This window comes from Capra hircus, chromosome 1 (genome assembly GCF_001704415.2).
Source record: "Capra hircus breed San Clemente chromosome 1, ASM170441v1, whole genome shotgun sequence".
NCBI classification, from domain to species: Eukaryota; Metazoa; Chordata; class Mammalia; order Artiodactyla; family Bovidae; genus Capra; species Capra hircus.
Window position 1 is genome coordinate 143,649,066 of NC_030808.1, and position 17,380 is coordinate 143,666,445.

At 46.8% G+C, this 17,380-nt stretch overlaps 1 protein-coding gene across 3 annotated transcripts in view; it reads left to right on the forward strand.

Annotated features, from left to right (window-relative positions):
* TRAPPC10 (trafficking protein particle complex 10) overlaps positions 5,248–17,380 on the forward strand; it is a 79,581-nt gene continuing 67,448 nt past the window's right edge. Inside the window, exon 1 of one of the 3 annotated variants that reach the window (XM_018051854.1) lies at positions 5,248–5,500. In XM_018051854.1, coding sequence (XP_017907343.1) covers positions 5,434–5,500 — 67 coding nt within the window. In that variant the 5' untranslated portion in view covers positions 5,248–5,433. The remainder of the gene's footprint in view (positions 5,501–17,380) is intronic. The other 2 variants (XM_018051841.1, XM_018051848.1) reach the window with 2 other exon arrangements.

A 17,380-nucleotide genomic window follows, 5' to 3' on the forward strand; every position in this document is an offset into this window, starting at 1 on the left:
ATTTATTTATTTATTTATTTATTTATTGGCTTGTTGAGCGGTACGTAGTGCAAGCCTGGACTTGGTAAACTTTCCCGAGTTTCCGCCAATGGTGGTGTCTTATAAAACTCTAGCACAGCATCACAGCAGGGAGCTGACACCAATGCTGTCCAGACCCAGGACATTGGTGTCCACAGGGCCCCTCCAGCCCTTCTGTAGGCACATCCACTCCCTCCCTACCCCACCCCTCCTTAACCCTCAGCAGCCACTAAACTCTTCTCCATGTCTATAATTTTGTCATTTTCAAGTGTTCCAGAAGTGGAATTCTACGATATATAGCCTTTGGGGACTGGAGTTCTTTCATTCAGCACAATTCTGTCAAGATCCAGCCAGGTGGTTGTGTATAACAACATTTTACGTCTTTTTGCTGCATAGTCTTCCGCGGTGCCAATGGACCACACATTGTCAGACTAGTCACCCATCAAAGGACACCTGGGTGGTTTCCAGTTTTCAGCTACTAGGAATAAATCTGCTGTGAGCAGCTGCTGCCTGGCCTTCGGTTGTGGTGCAGTCCTCTGTGGTGAGGGCCTGCGTGGTGGGGCAGAGCAAACTCTGTGAGGCCTCCCTTTAGACGAAGCATCTGCAATATCCCAATACATAATTGATCAGGCTCTCTGCAGCCTGGAGACGGCGTAATGGGCTACCAGGAAAGACTGTTTGGGCTCCAGTTCCAGCAACCTTTGAAAAAGCAAATGCTATCTCAGGAGAAAAGGATCCAGGGAAAAAACAAAAACATTCAGCGGACATCAATTAATAGGAATAGCATCATTTTCACCAGTATTAAAAGGGATCACTAAACCAGAATGTGTACTAAATTCAAGCATTTTCTAAATTTCCACGTGAAAAATAAAACCTCTGTTTTTCCTCTGCTTAGGGGAAAAACAGCTCACTTACCACCCGTGAGCTGGAGTGTTGCCTGGTAGAGTTTGGAAGAACTTTGACCTCCCCTTCCCTCTGTCCAGAAAGAAAATTTTTCCAAACAAGGGTTGGCCGGTGAGGCCAGGACACAGCATTGCCGTGAAGGAAGAATTTTTAGTGTCTGTCTTTTCAGAGTCTTGGCACTTCCTTCTCTGTTAGAATAGATTAAGAGGTGGAGACCTGGCCTTGGAGTCTACATTTGGTATCCTTCATTTCATTTCATTTTTACGATTCTTATTTGAGTAGATGTGAAGTGATACGTTGTTGTCACTTCAATTTGCATTTCCCTGATACCTAAAGGATGTTGGGCATCTTTTCATGTGATAATTGGCTCTTTGTGTTGAATCTCTTTCACTTTTTTAAAGTTTTGGTCATGCTGCAAGACTTGCAGAATCTCAGTTCCCTGATTTTTCTTCTTCAGCTGTTCCTTTCCTGCCTCCTTTTGGATTGGACAAATATTTTTTATTCTTCCATTTTATTTCCTCTGGAGAAGGAAATGGCAACCCACTCCAGTGTTCTTGCCTGGGAAATCCCATAGACAGAGGAGCCTGGTGGGCTACAGTCCAGGGGGGTGTAAAGAGTCGGACATGACAGAGCACACACACACACACCTCTTCATATACACATTTCTCATGTCCCACTTATCACCTCACACCTGAAATTTCTCACTTCACAATGTAACCCATTCACAAATGTGTGATGTCCTTTACCCACCCATCCTTTGTACTGTCATTGTCATATCATTTACCCTTTTTTTTAAAGTATTTATTTGTTTGGCTGTGCCGAGTCTTAGCTGTGGCGTGTGGGATCCAGCTTCCTGGCCAGGGATCGAACCCATGCCCCTTGCACTGGGAGCACAGTCTTAGCCACTGGACCACGAGGGAAGTCCCGCATCTACTTCTATATACACTTTAAAACCATCACACAAAGTTATTAAGCATGCTTTCAACAGTCAGTTGTCTGTTAAGGAACCTATGGGAAGAAGAAAAAAAGCATAATTTATGTTTGCCCGTTTGTTGATTATTTCCAGGGCTATCCTTTCCTTCCCATACATCTAAGTTTCCAATGTATTATTGATATATTGTTTTTTTCACTCTCAAGAGCATCCTAAAGTGGGAATTCCGCCCCACACCCCCCACCAAAAAAAATAATATCCTAAAGCGAAAGTGAAAGAGGAGAGTGAAAAAGTTGGCTTAAAGCTCAACATTCAGAAAACAAAGATCATGGCATCTGGTCTCATCACTTCATGGGAAATAGATGGGGAAACAGTGGAAATAGTGTCAGACTTTATTTTGGGGGGCTCCAAAATCACTGCAGATGGTGACTGCAGCCATGAAATTAAAAGACGCTTACTCCTTGGAAGAAAACTTATGACCAACCTAGATAGCATATTGAAAAGCAGAGACATTACTTTGCCAACAAAGGTCTGTGTAGTCAAGGCTATGGTTTTTCCAGTGATCATATATAGATGTGAGAGTTGGACTGTGAAGAAAGCTGAGGGCTGAAGAATTGATGCTTTTGAACTGCGGTGTCAGAAGAGACTCCTGAGAGTCCCTTGGACTGCAAGGAGATCCAACCAGTCCATTCTGAAGGAGATCAACACTGGGTGTTCTTTGGAGGGAATGATGCTAAAGCTGAAGCTCCCGTACTTTGATGACTTCATGCAAAGAGTTGACTCATTGGAAAAGACTAATGCTGGGAGGGATTGGGGGCAGGAGGAGAAGGGGATGACAGAGGATGAGATGGCTGGATGGCATCACCGACTCGATGGACGTGAGCTTGAGTGAACTATGGGAGTTGGTGATGGACAGGGAGGCCCGGCGTGATGTGATTTATGGGGTCGCACAGAGTTGGACACGACTGAGCGACTGAACTGAACGGAAAGCATTTCTTGTAGTCTCTACCTGCTGGCCACAGATTCTTTCAACTTTATCAGGAAATAGCTTTATCTGTTCTCTTTTTTTACAGTTTTTTTTTTTTTTTTTTGCTGGACATATAGTTTTTGGCTGAGTTTTTAAAATTCGGCCCTTTAAAGGTTTATACAGTGGTTTTTTGTGTGGTGCAAATTTGGTGGAAATTCTTATCATTTTCCCCCTGAAAGTAACTTGTTTTTCTTGGCTGGATGCTTTCAAGACTTTTTTCTTTATGGTTTTCATCAGTTTGACCACAGTGTGCCTAGGTATGATTTTGAGACTACTTGGTGTTACTTCAGGGGGTGCTCTGAAGAGCTCCGGGACCACAGTTCTTTATGTCTCTGCAGAGAAGAATATAGTGAGAGCAAAGTGGTAGATGAGAAGTGATTTATTAGAACAGGACACTGTGAGACTTACAAGCAGGCGCACGAGAAATGCCACACCCTGATAATTTAGCGGACACAGTTTTCTCATCAAAGGAAAAGTGGGGAGGAGAGAACTTCTCTGTCTTTCTCGAGTAGATGCCATGTTTCCGTCATCAGTTCCTCCCCAGGTGGGGCAGGGGAGTTTACCTGTCCCTTCCTAGATGGTCAGGCCAGGACTGTCATAGCACTTTGGAAAAATATTTTCAGGTCTCAGTACAATGAAGGTGTTTTATTTTGAAGTCACCTTCCCATAAATGATTGTTTTCTGTGTGCATAGAGCTTGGTTCGGGGTCACTGACCGGTTGACACCATTGGGCAGCGTGCAGGCCCCATTTTCTACTGTTATTTTATCTTTTTGTGGGCATTGTGTAAAAAACTTGTCTTAGGGGCCAAAGAACATGTTTCGGGGGCTACTAACTCACTCAGCTCACTGGGTGGGATGTGGTTTCATGTCACCATTGTTTTGTTGTTTGGGGGTATGTCTCATGTTTCTGTTGCAAGATTTTGTTGTTAAGCAAACCTGCTTTCTCGAGTAATCATTAACTTACAGGGGTCAACCATGTTCTTTTTACTTACAATCTACTAGTGGGATTAACTATTTAATCACCTATTTTGTCCCTTCATTCTGTCCCTATCAACTTTATTTGCGGGTACCCTACTGAAGTTGTCCTGAGTTTCTGAATCTGTAAGTCAACATTTATCATCAAGTTTGTGGACTTCTGCCCTCTTCTCACTCTCTTCTCAGTGGGTCTCTTGGAATCTCATCCAGAAAGTGCTGAGGCCAGCTGGCATGGGGCACATACAAGGTACCCCCCACAGACTTCTCATTCCCCATCCTGAGATCGGTGCTCTGCCTCACAGGCTCCAGCTGTCCAGGATTCTGCCCTCTGCCTGCTCACCCACCCACAGAGCACACACTACGCACACACGTTTAGCAACTGTGTTCACACTCATACTGTTTCACATACATTTGTTGCTTTTGTAAAAGGTATCCCAAACCTACTTCCCTTTCATTAGAAATGTACATGCAGTTAAAGTAAGGTTTTATTTTGTGCATTCCCCAAAGGTGCACAAGCCACGGAAGGCCCTGGTGGGTATGGAGAGGGGAGCGGATTGGGGACAAAAGTGAAAGGCAACCCCTACTGTAAGAACTTCTCAGTGCCATGGAGACAGGAAACCAGAGTTGTGGAAATTCAGAGATGGTTGCTTCCAACCAGAGGGAGAGGATTTGTGGGGATCGACCTCCCAGGAGATGGTGCTGAAGAGTTCAGGTTGTATCGAGAAGGTATATAATCTTGCTCTACTTCATGGCAGCAATGTTACTTCATAAAACCAGAATAACAAGAAACACAAGACCAAGAGTTTTGCAAGGGGTAACTGCCATTTGCTCAGTGGTGGGAATTAACCCGGTGTCTTAACTGATCCCCCCCAGGCATCAGGTCTTTGGTAAAGATAACAATGCTAGGTTATGGGCCACAGTCCCACACCGGTGAGAAACTGGCATGCCCATGTTCACTTGCTGTTCTTGGTGACTCCCGGGTCCATGAGTCAGTGTTACTGACCCCCAGGTGGCTTCCGTGTCCGCACGCGGCTGTCAGCGACCCCTGAGTCGGTCCTCGCCGTCGGGCACGCGGCGTGGGGGCAGGGCGGGGGCGATGATCCTGGGCGCTCCACGGCGGCGAGTTTGGGCGGCCCTTTCCAAGCCAGCCCAGTCTGCCCGAGGGTGCCGGCTTGGGGTGGCGGCTCTCGGCCGTCCAGCCTCTACGGCAGGGGCCCGTGGACAGCTGCCCACGGCCGGCTCACGGGTGCTTCGGCCCCCAGGCACAGAGGAGCGCTCCACCAATCCTCGCGCAGCCCCAGCTACCATTCCATTGGAGGGCTGCGCCCGCACGGCGGAAAGGCCTCCCCTTTAAAGAGCGCGCCCCGGAAGCGGTACCCGCCGCGCGCCGGCACCGGAAGTGGATGCGGCCGGCGGGCGGCGGCGGCGGCGGCGGCGGACGGCCGGCTCTGGAGCTGCTTAGCGCTGCCGGGCGGACGTCGCTGTGGCGGCTGCGGCGCCGCTCAGGCTTGGGCTGGCCCGGCGCGGCCTCGGGCTGCCCATGGGGCACGAGGGGCCAGGCCGGTGACGCCGGACGCCCATGGACGCCCCTGAGGAGCCGCTGCCGCCGGTGATCTACACCATGGAGAACAAGCCCATCGTCACCTGTGAGTGCCCGGCGGCGCGGGAGGGGGCGGCGGTCGCGGCTGGTAGCGCGGCCCAGGTCGTCGGCTCCTGGGCCCCGCGCTCCGGCCCGGCCACTTCCTGGAATAGAGGTGTGGCCGGGGCGGCGGCTGCGGCGAAGCTCTAACCCCGCGGGCGACCTCCGACCTCCCCGGGGCCGATCTCCTAGCTCTCCTGGAGGCGACCTCTGACCTCACCGGGGACGCCCTCCAGGTTGTTCGGCTGCAGTTGATAGCGCCGGGGAGGCGGGGCGGGCCGGACTGAGGTGCGCCCCGAGGGGCCCCCCCCTTGAGCCCCGTCCGGCCACAGGGTCGTCAGCTTGCCCCTCGCGGCCCGTCCTTCGCGGCGGAGACTGTCTCCTCCGGGCATACTGTTCCTTCCGACCCCGCAGCGGGTCTCCCGGCGCTCGGTCACAAGCGTGGACGAAGTTTGCGTGCGGCTGTGCTGTTAGGAGACGGGGTGTGCACTTCAGGAACGTGTTAAGTGGTGGGTCTGAGACGCAGGACGCCCGGCAGAGCCGTGCACAGCCGGCCCTGCCTGGCTGGGACCGCGGGCCAGGACTTCCCCGCCCGCGACGCCGGCACAGAGCAAAGACCCATTTCACAGATGGCGTGTAAAGGTTCGGCGAGCTCTCAGCGCTCTGGACCGGTGTCTCGACGTTTTGGCTGTCAAGTGTTTTATTTTGTTTTTTTTTTTTGTTTTTTTTTGTGCCACATTTATGCACCCACAAAGAACTGTTTTTCTTTTACAAAATTCCCTCTAATATTTACAGTCGTGACCTCAGAATTCAGTACTTTCAAAAGCAGTGAGTTTATGGAAAGTGTTGAAATGTTGGCTGACGTTTTGTTGACTTGCAGAGAGATATTTCAGGCTATTAGGAGTTTTGACTTTTGACAGTGCTTTTGTCGTCAGTTTATTTTTTTCAGGTGGTCTTCTATACTTTGAAAGGAAGCACTTTTTATAGCAACATCCGGGGGCAGGCCCTTAGGCCATAGCAGACAGTTCTGTAGGTAGAAGATCCTTTTAAAAGTTAAAGTTTCTCTCTCTCATTCTTTTTCACTTTTTTTTTTCGGATTAATGGATACTCTCCTTGTGTGTTTCCTCTTGTCATATTGCTGAGAAACTGTATATTTAAAGTCAGATTTTGTTGCTTTATGTTTAGCTGATAAACTTTCTTAGGAAAATGGATTGTTGTCACATCTGAATTTAGACACTTGCATAATTCAGCCAGGTTTTCCCTTTTCACCAGGACACTTACCAACTGAAAGTCTTACTCAGGACTGCACCTTCAGTCTGAGGGAGCAGGTGGATGCAGTGGTCATCTGGAGGCCCTGCAGTTAATCCCCAGGTGCTTTCTGTATCCTGAGGGAAGAGGAGCCAAACTTGGGTGGTGCTCGTGTTCGGGTTCAGTGTCTCCCAGATCCTGGGGACTTCTCCCTAAGTGTCCTCCGTGCTCTGAGTGCTGGATCAGTATTACTTGTGGAGACATCCAGATGTCTCATTATACCTCATAGCCTTTAGCTTCCATTTTTCTAGCCGTGTTTCTGTAGGCATTGTGTAAATACATACTTGAAGAGAAGGTTCCTAAAGCTCTGTTGGTTCAGCCTTGACTCAGTGGGGAGATTGTTGTCCTCATGGTGTTAGAGATACATGTGACATGTTTAGTTTCATTTCACATACATGACAGACAACTCTGGGAAAGTTTCCTTTCTACAGATTTACTGTAAAAGCTACACTGGTGGAGGTTTTTCCGGTGTTTAAAGCTGTTGTCTGTACTGGTATCTCTGTTTTCAAAGGCACAACCATTCATTCATTAGCGGCTTCAGTAAACTTTCAGAGAAAGTTAGCTTGAAAAATAAAAAAGATCTTTTTAAATTTAAATTTTTTTAACTTTTAGAAGAGCTGACTTCATAGTTCACACTTGAAATTACATTTTGGTGTGTCTGGACTGGAGCTCCAGTAAGCACTTGCTGTCCTGGTTTTGCGTCATATTTTCTTCGTTTTGTTCCAGTCCTTCTGCAGCACACGCTTGATGGGAGCCCCTAGTCTAAGCAGGGTAGATAAAGGTAGCAGAAAAACTGCTTTAAAAGTCCATCCGGAGGCTTGGCTGTTGTGTACATAGCTCCCTTAGCAGCATTTTAATTTTCAAAAGTCTGTTTAATACTTTTTCCAGCCATTGCACCCTCAGGAAGTCTGTGTTTGTTCATTGTAAAAATGACAGCAGAGTTGATAACTCATTTTCAGATTTTTTTTCATAGAATTTAGAACATTTTACTTTGAATGAATTGTGCATCAGCCTTTCTGAGAAGAATGTAGAATGTTACTGGTTCAGATAAATTTAAGAACTATTTATTTGCAACTGTGAGAAGAGGGAAAAGTCCCCAGAGATTAGGGGTAAACAGGATACATCATTACTTGAAAACCTTGTTAAATTATTTTAATAATATTCTGAAGCTATCTAGAAGTTTTAATGACTTTCAGTTCATGATTAAAATTTTCCAGAGCCACTGCCCAAACTGCCTCTGGTGCAGAGTGACCACCTTAGTCAAGGATTTGCTTAGACTTCCAGGGTTGGGAAGTTCCAGAAACGTCTCAGTGTTGGGAGATGTGTCTGAAATGCCCGGGGTTGTCCTCCGAGCTCTCAGGGGTGCTGCTGGTGTGATGACATTGGGTGATGAATCACCTGGCCGTAGCAATTTGAACATCTATAGCATAATTTACTAATCATGAAAGATGTACCGTGAAATTGAAACCAATTCAGCAGATCCATTCAGTCTAAATTTAAGTTGGAGCTTCGATTTTTTTCTTCACTGGATCAGTTCTCTGCTTTGGAATAAAGACTGGGGTTTCTGATCTAAGGATACGTTAGGAAAGAGGTGTTTCCTTTCCAGCTGTCTGGTTTAGTAGGCAAAGCTATGGTAATTTCACTGATTTGTTGGTATCCTACCCAGAATTGTTGTTCAGTTGCTAACTGAACAGTTGTGTCCGACTCTGTGACTCCATGGACTGTGATACACCAGGCTCCCCTGTGCTCCACTTTCTCCTGGAGTTTGCTCAGATTCATGTCCATTGAGTCAGTGGTGCTATCTAACCATCTTATCCTGTGCTGCCCCCCTTCTTTTCCAGTGAGTCCACTCTTTGAAAAAGGTGGCCAAAATACTGGGGCTTCAGCTTCAGCATTAGTCCTTCCAATGAATATTCAGGGTTGATTTCTGTTAGGATTGATTGGTTGGTTCTCCTTGCGGTCCAAGGGACTCTCAAGAGTCTTCTCCAGCCTTACAGTTCGAAAGCATCAACATGAGATTGTGTAGTATCTGAAAAATAGCAGTGTTCCATCCAAATGATGATCTGTTCTCACCCAGTTGCACTGGATGTTGCCGCTTTAATTTTTCTGTCTCTATATTTAGAATTCTGGATATGACATTATGAATTTTCATAGTGGGGGAAAAGATAGAAGAAATGAGTAGATCTGTAACACTTTGTACCTGGCTGGAGTTTGTTTTTCTCTCCCTGTGGGTTAAAGGTTTTAAATTCGCACGGTTGTGATTTTCTACCAAGCATAAAAGTGTGGCCTTTGTGATTTAACCACTCTCAGTTTCACTGTTGGAAAAGTAACTTAAAATGTCCTCTTTTTAAACTGATACACTTAAATGCAGGTCTTGGTCCACAGTGCCTTCTTAAGTCAGCAGAGAAGTAACAGTTGAGAAGGGGGGCGGAATGTGTCTCCTCAGGAGACCGCAGTTCCTTGGGCCATGGTTGGAGGAGTTACTGCCTGTGCTCCCTGGCTTTAGAAGGCGCTGCCATCTGTGCGCAGGTAAAAGCAGGCGTGGTTTACTGTGTGATGACTTCCTCACCTGTGACCCAGGGTCAGGGACGGTGCCAGTCACAGAGAGTTGATAGGGGCTTGAATGAGTCTGTGTAAAGTACTCAGAAGAATGATGAATGTGCAAAAAATGTTAGCTTCTCAGCAGAGATTCCTCAGTTTCTCTCTCCATGGTGGCTTTGGTGTCTTCAGTGGTGTTTTCATGGCACTTCTAGACTCAGAAGAGCACTTAGTAATTCCATTTATTAAGTAGATTCAAGTAATTTTATTAAGTATTATGTCTTAACAGAAGTTATTTGAAAAAAATACACATAAATTGGAAGAAAATTTTTTACTTCTGTCTTAGATAACCACAGTAGCATACTATTGGGATGGTTGCACCTGTTGGGCACTGTGCAACCTCTCTAACCGGGGGATCAGATTGGACGCAGTGGCTCGCTTTACTTGGGGTGGGGTGGGGTGGTACTTGCCTTTCATCACAACAGCTCCCCTGTTTTGTGATGATAATGATGTCACTGAAAGAAATACAACCGATGTAGTACTGAAACTGACTCTCCTGGGGCCTGGGATGGCTTGGTACTGCTGTTCCCCTTGTAGATTTGGGACACCCTTTGGGCCTCTGTGGGTTTGCTGCGGTACCCTGGGGCATCTGGGGAACCGATGTTACTAGTATGTTAGCCCAACTCTAGGGTGGATCTGAATCAGTCATTTAGATGCGAAAAACTTCCTTTTCCATTTGAACTTCAGCTCATGGGCTTGATTTGTAAGATGTGTTCCTGAAGAGTTTCCAGTGAAGTTTGGTTTGTGCAATAAGACTCAGGGTCTGAGTTTTTTTAAGCTCTTTGAAAGAAACATGGCACACACCATGCAGGAGGCAGTCTTGGGCTGGAGGGGAGCAGACAGCCAGTTGGCTGGTCCACTCGAGAGGTAGGAAGGGCCTTGGTCACCTTTTCTTGAAAAGGCAAGTGACTCACCTGAGAATTTCTTGTCTAAAAACAGATTTTTGCCAGTTGACGGCGTGCTGGTGCCTTGCCCCCCAGGGCTCCCTGATGCTCCTCCCTCCCTCTGCTCTGGCCTGGGGGGTCTGGATGACGGGCACGGGCCCCCACAGATCCTCCCTGTCGCCCCTTCCTTCCCCTCACCTTCCCTTCTGCCTTTACTCCCTTCGTTCCCCACTTTCAGTCAGGTCATCCCCGTGGGACTGTGCTTAATGTGACTTTTAAGTGTATTCGCAGTATTTTGCTCTTTGAGAATACTTGGTTTTTAAATTTAAAATTGATGACCTTGGAGTCATTCTGACTTCTCTCTTTCTCTCATAACCAATATTGTCTACTAGCAAACACCATTTTATCTTTGAAATTGATCTAGAATTCAGCCCCTTTTCTCTGCCTTCACTGCTGCTCCCCCAAACCCTGGCCCCCTTCACCTCTCCCTGGACCCCTGCAGCCTTCCAGCTGCCCGGCTCATTTCTGGCCTTACCCTTGAAGCTGATTCTCTCTGGGGTTGGGGGCAGTCCCTCCAAGAGAGAAGTTGTCACATAATTCCTTGGCTTCTTCCTCTCCAGGGGCCACCCACCTTCTCAGGATAGTATTCTCAGGGCTTCCTGTGGGCTCTGAGACCCTCTGTCCATGTCCCCCATCTCCACCCCCAGCTGGCCTCCTGGCCGGGCCGCACACACCACACGGCCCAGCAGCCCCTGTCCTGTCGCTCTCCTGACCCCCTCGGTGTTTCCCTTTCGCACTGGGGCTGCTCATGTGCCACCTCCCAGGCCTGTGAGCCTTTGGCATCTCTTGGACTTTGCTCAGTCTTCTGGCTCAGCACCCTGACAAATTTTTTTTTTTTTTTTTCCCTGTGGTTGTTGCTCTCCACCACAACCCAGGCTGCCCTGGAATAGAATGTGAGGTTCGGAACTTCATCTGCTGTGTTCACTGCTGTATTTGTGGCACCTGGATGGTGCTGGGCACGTAGTTGGTGCTCAGTAAATATTTGTAGAGGAAATTAATAAGTGAGTAAACATTACTCTAAAGGGGGAACTGTGTTATATGTAAGGTAGGAGCTTTTAATGGTGTAGTTACTTTCTTTAAATACATGTCTTTGTCAAGATTAGATAGCTTTGTAGGAAAATGTTTGGAGAGTTTGAGTCCTGGCCGCTGAGACTTGGTTCCAGGTAAACTGCTATGCACTTAGGTGGTTCTTTGTGTTTTGGTGCTGGAGCATTTTCTCTTTGGGGTTTTTGAATCGAGGAAATACATATTAATCCAGTAGAAGAAAAGTTCCATGGCCCATAATGTTGGAAATAGTCCTTCTGAGTTGTGTTCAGATATGGTTTCTTTGCTTCAAGTCAGGAGAAATTATGAACAAACCGAAGCATTCTCAGGTCTGTGATTCAGCTTCTGCTCTGGAGCATTTAGGATTGAGGGACTGTCAGCCTGGCATTTGGGTGAAGCCTTTGAAAAACATACAGCTGTAACTTTTAGAAATGAAACTTTAACCTTAAAAGTATATAAATAAAGCAGGAATACATTTTCATTATGAAGAATGGAATCTAGAAGTATAATTGTTGGGTCAGAAGGGGAGAGCCCGAATCGCCTTGTGAAAAAGCTGCCCTCCAAGTTATACTCTGCCCTGTTGGGTTGGAGATATCTTTTTAATTTTTGCCAGTCTAGTGGACAGGTTATAGTTTTTTGTTTTTTCTTTTTCTGAGCAGCTTTATTGAGCTTTAGTCTACATATTATAAAATAAATATCCGTTGTACGTGTACACTTTTCAGACTGTTAGTAAATGTTCACAGTTGTGCAGCCATCACCATAGTTCAGTTCTAGAACATTTCCATCACCCCAAGAGCTTTTTAGCAGTTAATCTCTGCCCCTAGGCGTAGGCACCACTGATCTGCTTTCTGTCTCTATAGACTGGCGTTTTCTAGACGTCGCGCAGAAGTGAGTCGTGTAGCGTGCAGTCTTCTTTCTGGCTTCTCTCGCTCTGCAGTGTTTCTGAGGTTCGTTCGTGTTGCACCAACTACAGCTGGCCCCTCCTTTTCTTGCTGTCTAGTATTCCAGTGTGTGGACTCCTTTATCAGATATGTGATTTGCAGATATTTTCTCCTATTCTTTGGTTGTCTTTTAGTTACTCTGTCTTCAGAAGTGCAAACATTTTAAATGTTAAATCCAGTTACCCATTTTTTTCTCTTATGCTTTCAATATCGTATCTAAGAACTCTTTGCCCAGCCCAAGGCCATCTTCTATCATAGTTTTGGTGTTATACACCTGATGATTAGTGAGGTTCTTTTTACGTGGTTCTTCGTGCTTGTACCTCTTGAGAATTTCCTGTTCATCTGTGTTTATTTCAACATATAAGTGGTGTGGCCAAAAACATATCTAAAAGATGGATTGGAAGAGCACTAGGGAAGATGTGCGTTTGATTTTTGTATTTTACGCCACATGTATTAGTTTTCTAGGATAGCTGTAACAAATTATCAGAAACTGAGTGGCTTAAAACAACTGAAATTTATTTTCTCACAGTTCTGGAGACTGGAAGTTGAAACTCAAAGTGTCAGCAAGGCTGTGCTTCTTCCTGAGGCCTTGGGGATGGAGGTGGTCCTTTCTTGCCTCTTTCCAGCACCCGGAAATCCTTGCTGTTCCTTGACTTGTAGGTACATCACTCCAGTCTCTGCCGTCTTCACATGGCTTTCTCTCCCTGTGTTTTCCCTTCTGCCTCTTATCTGACCTGACAAGTGACCTCTTGTCATTGGATGTAGGGCCCATCTGTATATGATACGGAATGATCTTATTTGAGAGCTTGAACTTACTCATATCTATAAAGACCCCTTTTTCCAAATAAGGTTCATTCCCAGGCCCTGGGGCGGGGGGGTCGGGATGTGGACAAACCGTCTAGGGGTGCTGGTCAGCTCCTTGATTATGGCGTCTGCACTGGCATCCAGGTGCACGTCGGCAGCGTCCCTCATGTGTCTTTGGTTTTACAGCACTTTCTCCGTCTAGAGGCATGTCCTTACTGTGCTCCTGACCCCTGAGCATGTCCATGGTATCTGGAATTTTGGGCTTGAGATGTTGACTCAAGGTGGGATGATCTCTTAAGAAAAGATGAACCTGTTATAGAACCTCTCTTTCCTTTTTTTCCCCCCAAGAAAATAAATGTTTTTATTTGGCTTCCTGCACACGTTACATGATGTTTCATTCTTCAATGTTGTTTTAGGCCCTCATTTGCCAAATTTTTTAAAGAAGTGAGCAGGGAGGGCTTTCCTGTTGGCTCAGAGGTTAAGAATCTGCCTGCCAATGCAGGAGACATGGGTTCAGTCCCTAATCCAGGAAGATCCCATAGGCCATGAAGCAGCTGAGCCCGTGTGCCGCAACTTCTGAGCCTGTGCCCTAGAGCCCGCGAGCTGCACCTGCTGAGCCACGTGCCTCCACTGTGGAAGCCCGCGCCCCCTGGAGCCTGTGCTCCACCACGAGAGGAGCCCCCACGATGAGAAGCCCCCTCTCCGCCATGGGAGAAAATCCTGTGCAACAGCGAAGACCCAGCACAGCCAGAAATAAAATACATGAATGACAGCATCAGTAAATAAAATTATTTTTTAAAAACAATGAACAGAAAAATTATGAAGAAACTACAACAGGCTTATACCTTGCTTTCACCAGGGAGTGTCATGTCACGTGTTTGGAAATTTTTCCTTTTTTCAACAGATATGTTTAGTGTTTAGACGTAGTTGCATACATTTCAGAGCTGCAATTTTAGGTAGAGTCTTAGAACTAACAGTAACGCCTGTGGTAACAATTTTTACTACATTCACAGCTCACCATGTGTAGGCACTCTTAGTCTGGCTAGGTCAGCTTGAAAGTTCCTTAAGCACTTAAGCAGGAAGGGCCAGCAGGTAGGTCATTTTGAGGCTGAAGACCTGAGGGCCAGTTTCTGTGCCTGACCAAGGCCCCTCAGTATTTAGTGACGCAACGAGGACCGGGCCCAAGGTGGCCGACTCCTTGTCCACCGCAACCTTGCCAAGTGGTGGGGGAATCAGACTCCGTCTGCCCACACAGAAAGGGGATTGTCTCTCAAGTTATCCCTGAGAGAAAGCCTTAGTCATACAGCTAAGTAGAATCGAAACATCACTTTCTTTAGTTCAGCAGTTGAAGAACTGAGTAGGGTAGCCGTACTGGCAGTTTTTAGTGTAGTCTTACTGATTCTAAAATTAAATTCATCTTCTGAGAACTTGACAGCCAGTGCCATCACTCCATCTGCTGTAGGATATCCTGACCTTTGGGGGCCCTGTGTTGTTTAGTGTAGAACTAGGCCCTGGATTCACCATCAGAGCACGTCCTCAGCATCTGTTCCTGGCCGTCTTAGAGCTTACGTTCCAGCGAGAGCGTGGATTGTGTGCATACAAGGTAAATGATATCATGTAATAGGTAATGTATGCTAGGAAGAAAGGAGAAAGAGAAAAGGGTAAGAGAAATGGGAGAATTGTTAACATCTCAAACGTTTTATTATAGAAGCTTGAAAACTTGTATTAAAAAAAAATAGTATGAAGAACCCCTCCAAGCCTGTCACTCAGTTTCAACAACAAAGTGGACAGTCTTGGTTCTTTATACCCCCGCCCATTTCTTCCAGTCCTGTAGTTATTTTGAAGCAAATCTCAGGCATGGAACATTTATCAGTACCTGTATGTGTTGTGGACTGCAGATTTGTATGCCCCACGCAAATTCCTACACTGAAGCCCAGACCACTAATGTGGTCGTATTTGCAGACGGGACCTTCTGGGAGATAATTAGGATTGGCTTGGATCACATGGGTGGGGACCTCGTCATCGGCCTCATAAGAGGAGGAGAGGCTGAGAGAGCAAGTCAGCAAGGGGGGAGCCCTCCCTGGGAAGCCACAAGGAGGCACCTTGGTCTTCAGCCTCCAGAACGAGGAGGGAAACAGTTGTATGCATTGTTTAAGCCACTCCACCTGGGGTGTTCTATCATGGCAGCCTGAGCTAAGACAGCCTGTAGCCCTGAAAGATAAGGACTTTAAAAAACATGACTGCAAAATCTTTATCACGTCTAAAAATACAATTCCTTAGTATCGAATATTGAGTGTTTACATTTCCAGTGTGTCTGAAATGTCTTTTTTAAAAAAATTCTTTAAATTATTCAGTGTCGATAGGTTTTTAGATTGATGTTTTCATTCTGTCTTGAAATCTTAGTCTCCCTTTCACCCTCTGTGGTTCCTTATCGCTTGTTGAAGAGTCTAGGGTGTGCCTTGTGTCTGTTTGCCAGCTGGCTTCTGAGGTGTAGGAATCCTTGTTGTAGGAATCTTTAGTTTCTTTGCTCTCTGGTGTGACATGATGTTCCAGACTCACTTTGTGCATTTCCTGCTCTGGCCCTGGAATCAGCCCTTCTTCAGGGAGCCCTGATTCCTTCTGGTGGGAGATGGTATTTGGAGATCCCAGTCTGTGTGCTTGGGCTTCTAGGTGCTGCTGGGCCTTTATAGGGGGAAGAGCTGGGCTCTAAATTCACTCTGATCTTTTCAGTTCAAATTCAGGACTTCAGGGCTTTATTTAACTGCTCTGTCCTCTGTATGTGCTTTCTCCCTGCTCTCTCTCTCTCGTGTATTTTTTCTTCCAGTTTCAGGCATGCTTGGGGATGATAGAGCAAGGTCCTCAGACAGGATCAGAGTCCCGTGGAGTGCTCGTGGAGGGCCAGAGTTTCTGATGGAGCAGGATGGGGTGGGGGCTGGGAGTGAGGCCCTCTCACAGATGCCCAGGTGATCCGGGTGCTGTGGGTCCTGGGCCCCCCTCAGTCCACCTCACACAGCCTCTGATAGCCCTGTGACTGCCACCAGCAGTGCAACAATCTCGTGTGTAGCCTTGTCCTCTCTGCCCTGCCCCTCCCTGACCTGAAGCGTCTCCTGTAGGAAACAGTCATACATGTTGTATTAGTATTCCCCTTTCTTAGATAAGAGATCGCAAACTGCACACACATTCCTGACTTTGCTTTCCCCAAAGATTTCTGGGAGAAGAGAGTGTAGAGGTGGTTACTCTCCTGTTTACAGTCCCTAGAGCCCTGTTATGTCGGCATGCCATGGTTTACTCTGGCCCTCCATCAGTGGAATTTGAATGGTTTCATCTTTTGCTGTTTGACACAGTCTTGCAATCAAATGTATTTTCTCCATGTATCTTTTGGGGTCTATCACTGTGAGGATTGCTGAGGCTGTGGTATGCACAGTTTCGCTAGTTTAAATCCCCCTTCAAAACGGTGCTGCTTTTGAAAATGATAGTGAGACCCCATTGAGAAAGTGAGTGATCTTCAAACGGACTTTTAAGGAGGTGAGGAAATCCAGGGAAAGAGCAGTTTGGGAGAAGCCTCCGGTCCAGGTGTGCCTGGAGCGAGCAAGATGTCCTTCTGAATCGCAAATGCCGTAATTCAAACGGCTGCAGCTTGACTGCATTCCCTGTATTTTAAAAATACGTAAACTTTCAAAGGCTGATTCTTGGGTCTTCTTATATATAGATGCACTTATCCAGTCTTTCTTTTTCTGGTAAATTCCTGGGTTTGGGGTCTAATGTGGTCTCTGAGTGCTAGAGAAGGTCATTACTATCTTGTCTTTCTTCTTTAAAAAGGGAGACTTTGGGACTTTTTCTGTCTCGGGCGGCCTCTGCATCGGCTGTAGTTTCTTTTCTGCAAACTCCCAGCCTGGAACTCGGTTAACCCTCAGTGCACTTCGTCCCTTTGGCCACGCCCGCGGGCAGGGTGGTGCTGGCTGCGTAACTGGGTGTAGGAGCAAGGGAAGCTGCTCGGGGAGAGCGAGCAGGTGTCTGTCACCGGCAGGCTGCGGAAGCTGGTGACCAGACCTGTCGGGAAAGCCAGTGCTGAGATGGCAGGATGGGCCGGGTTGTGATTTAAGAACACTGGAGTGGGTTGCCATTTACTTCTCCAGGGGATCCTCCCAACCCAGGGATCAAGCCCACATCTCCTGCATTGCAGGCTGATTCTTTACCAGTGAACCACCCAGGAAGCCCAGGAAACAATAAAATGAGAGAAGCGTCTTG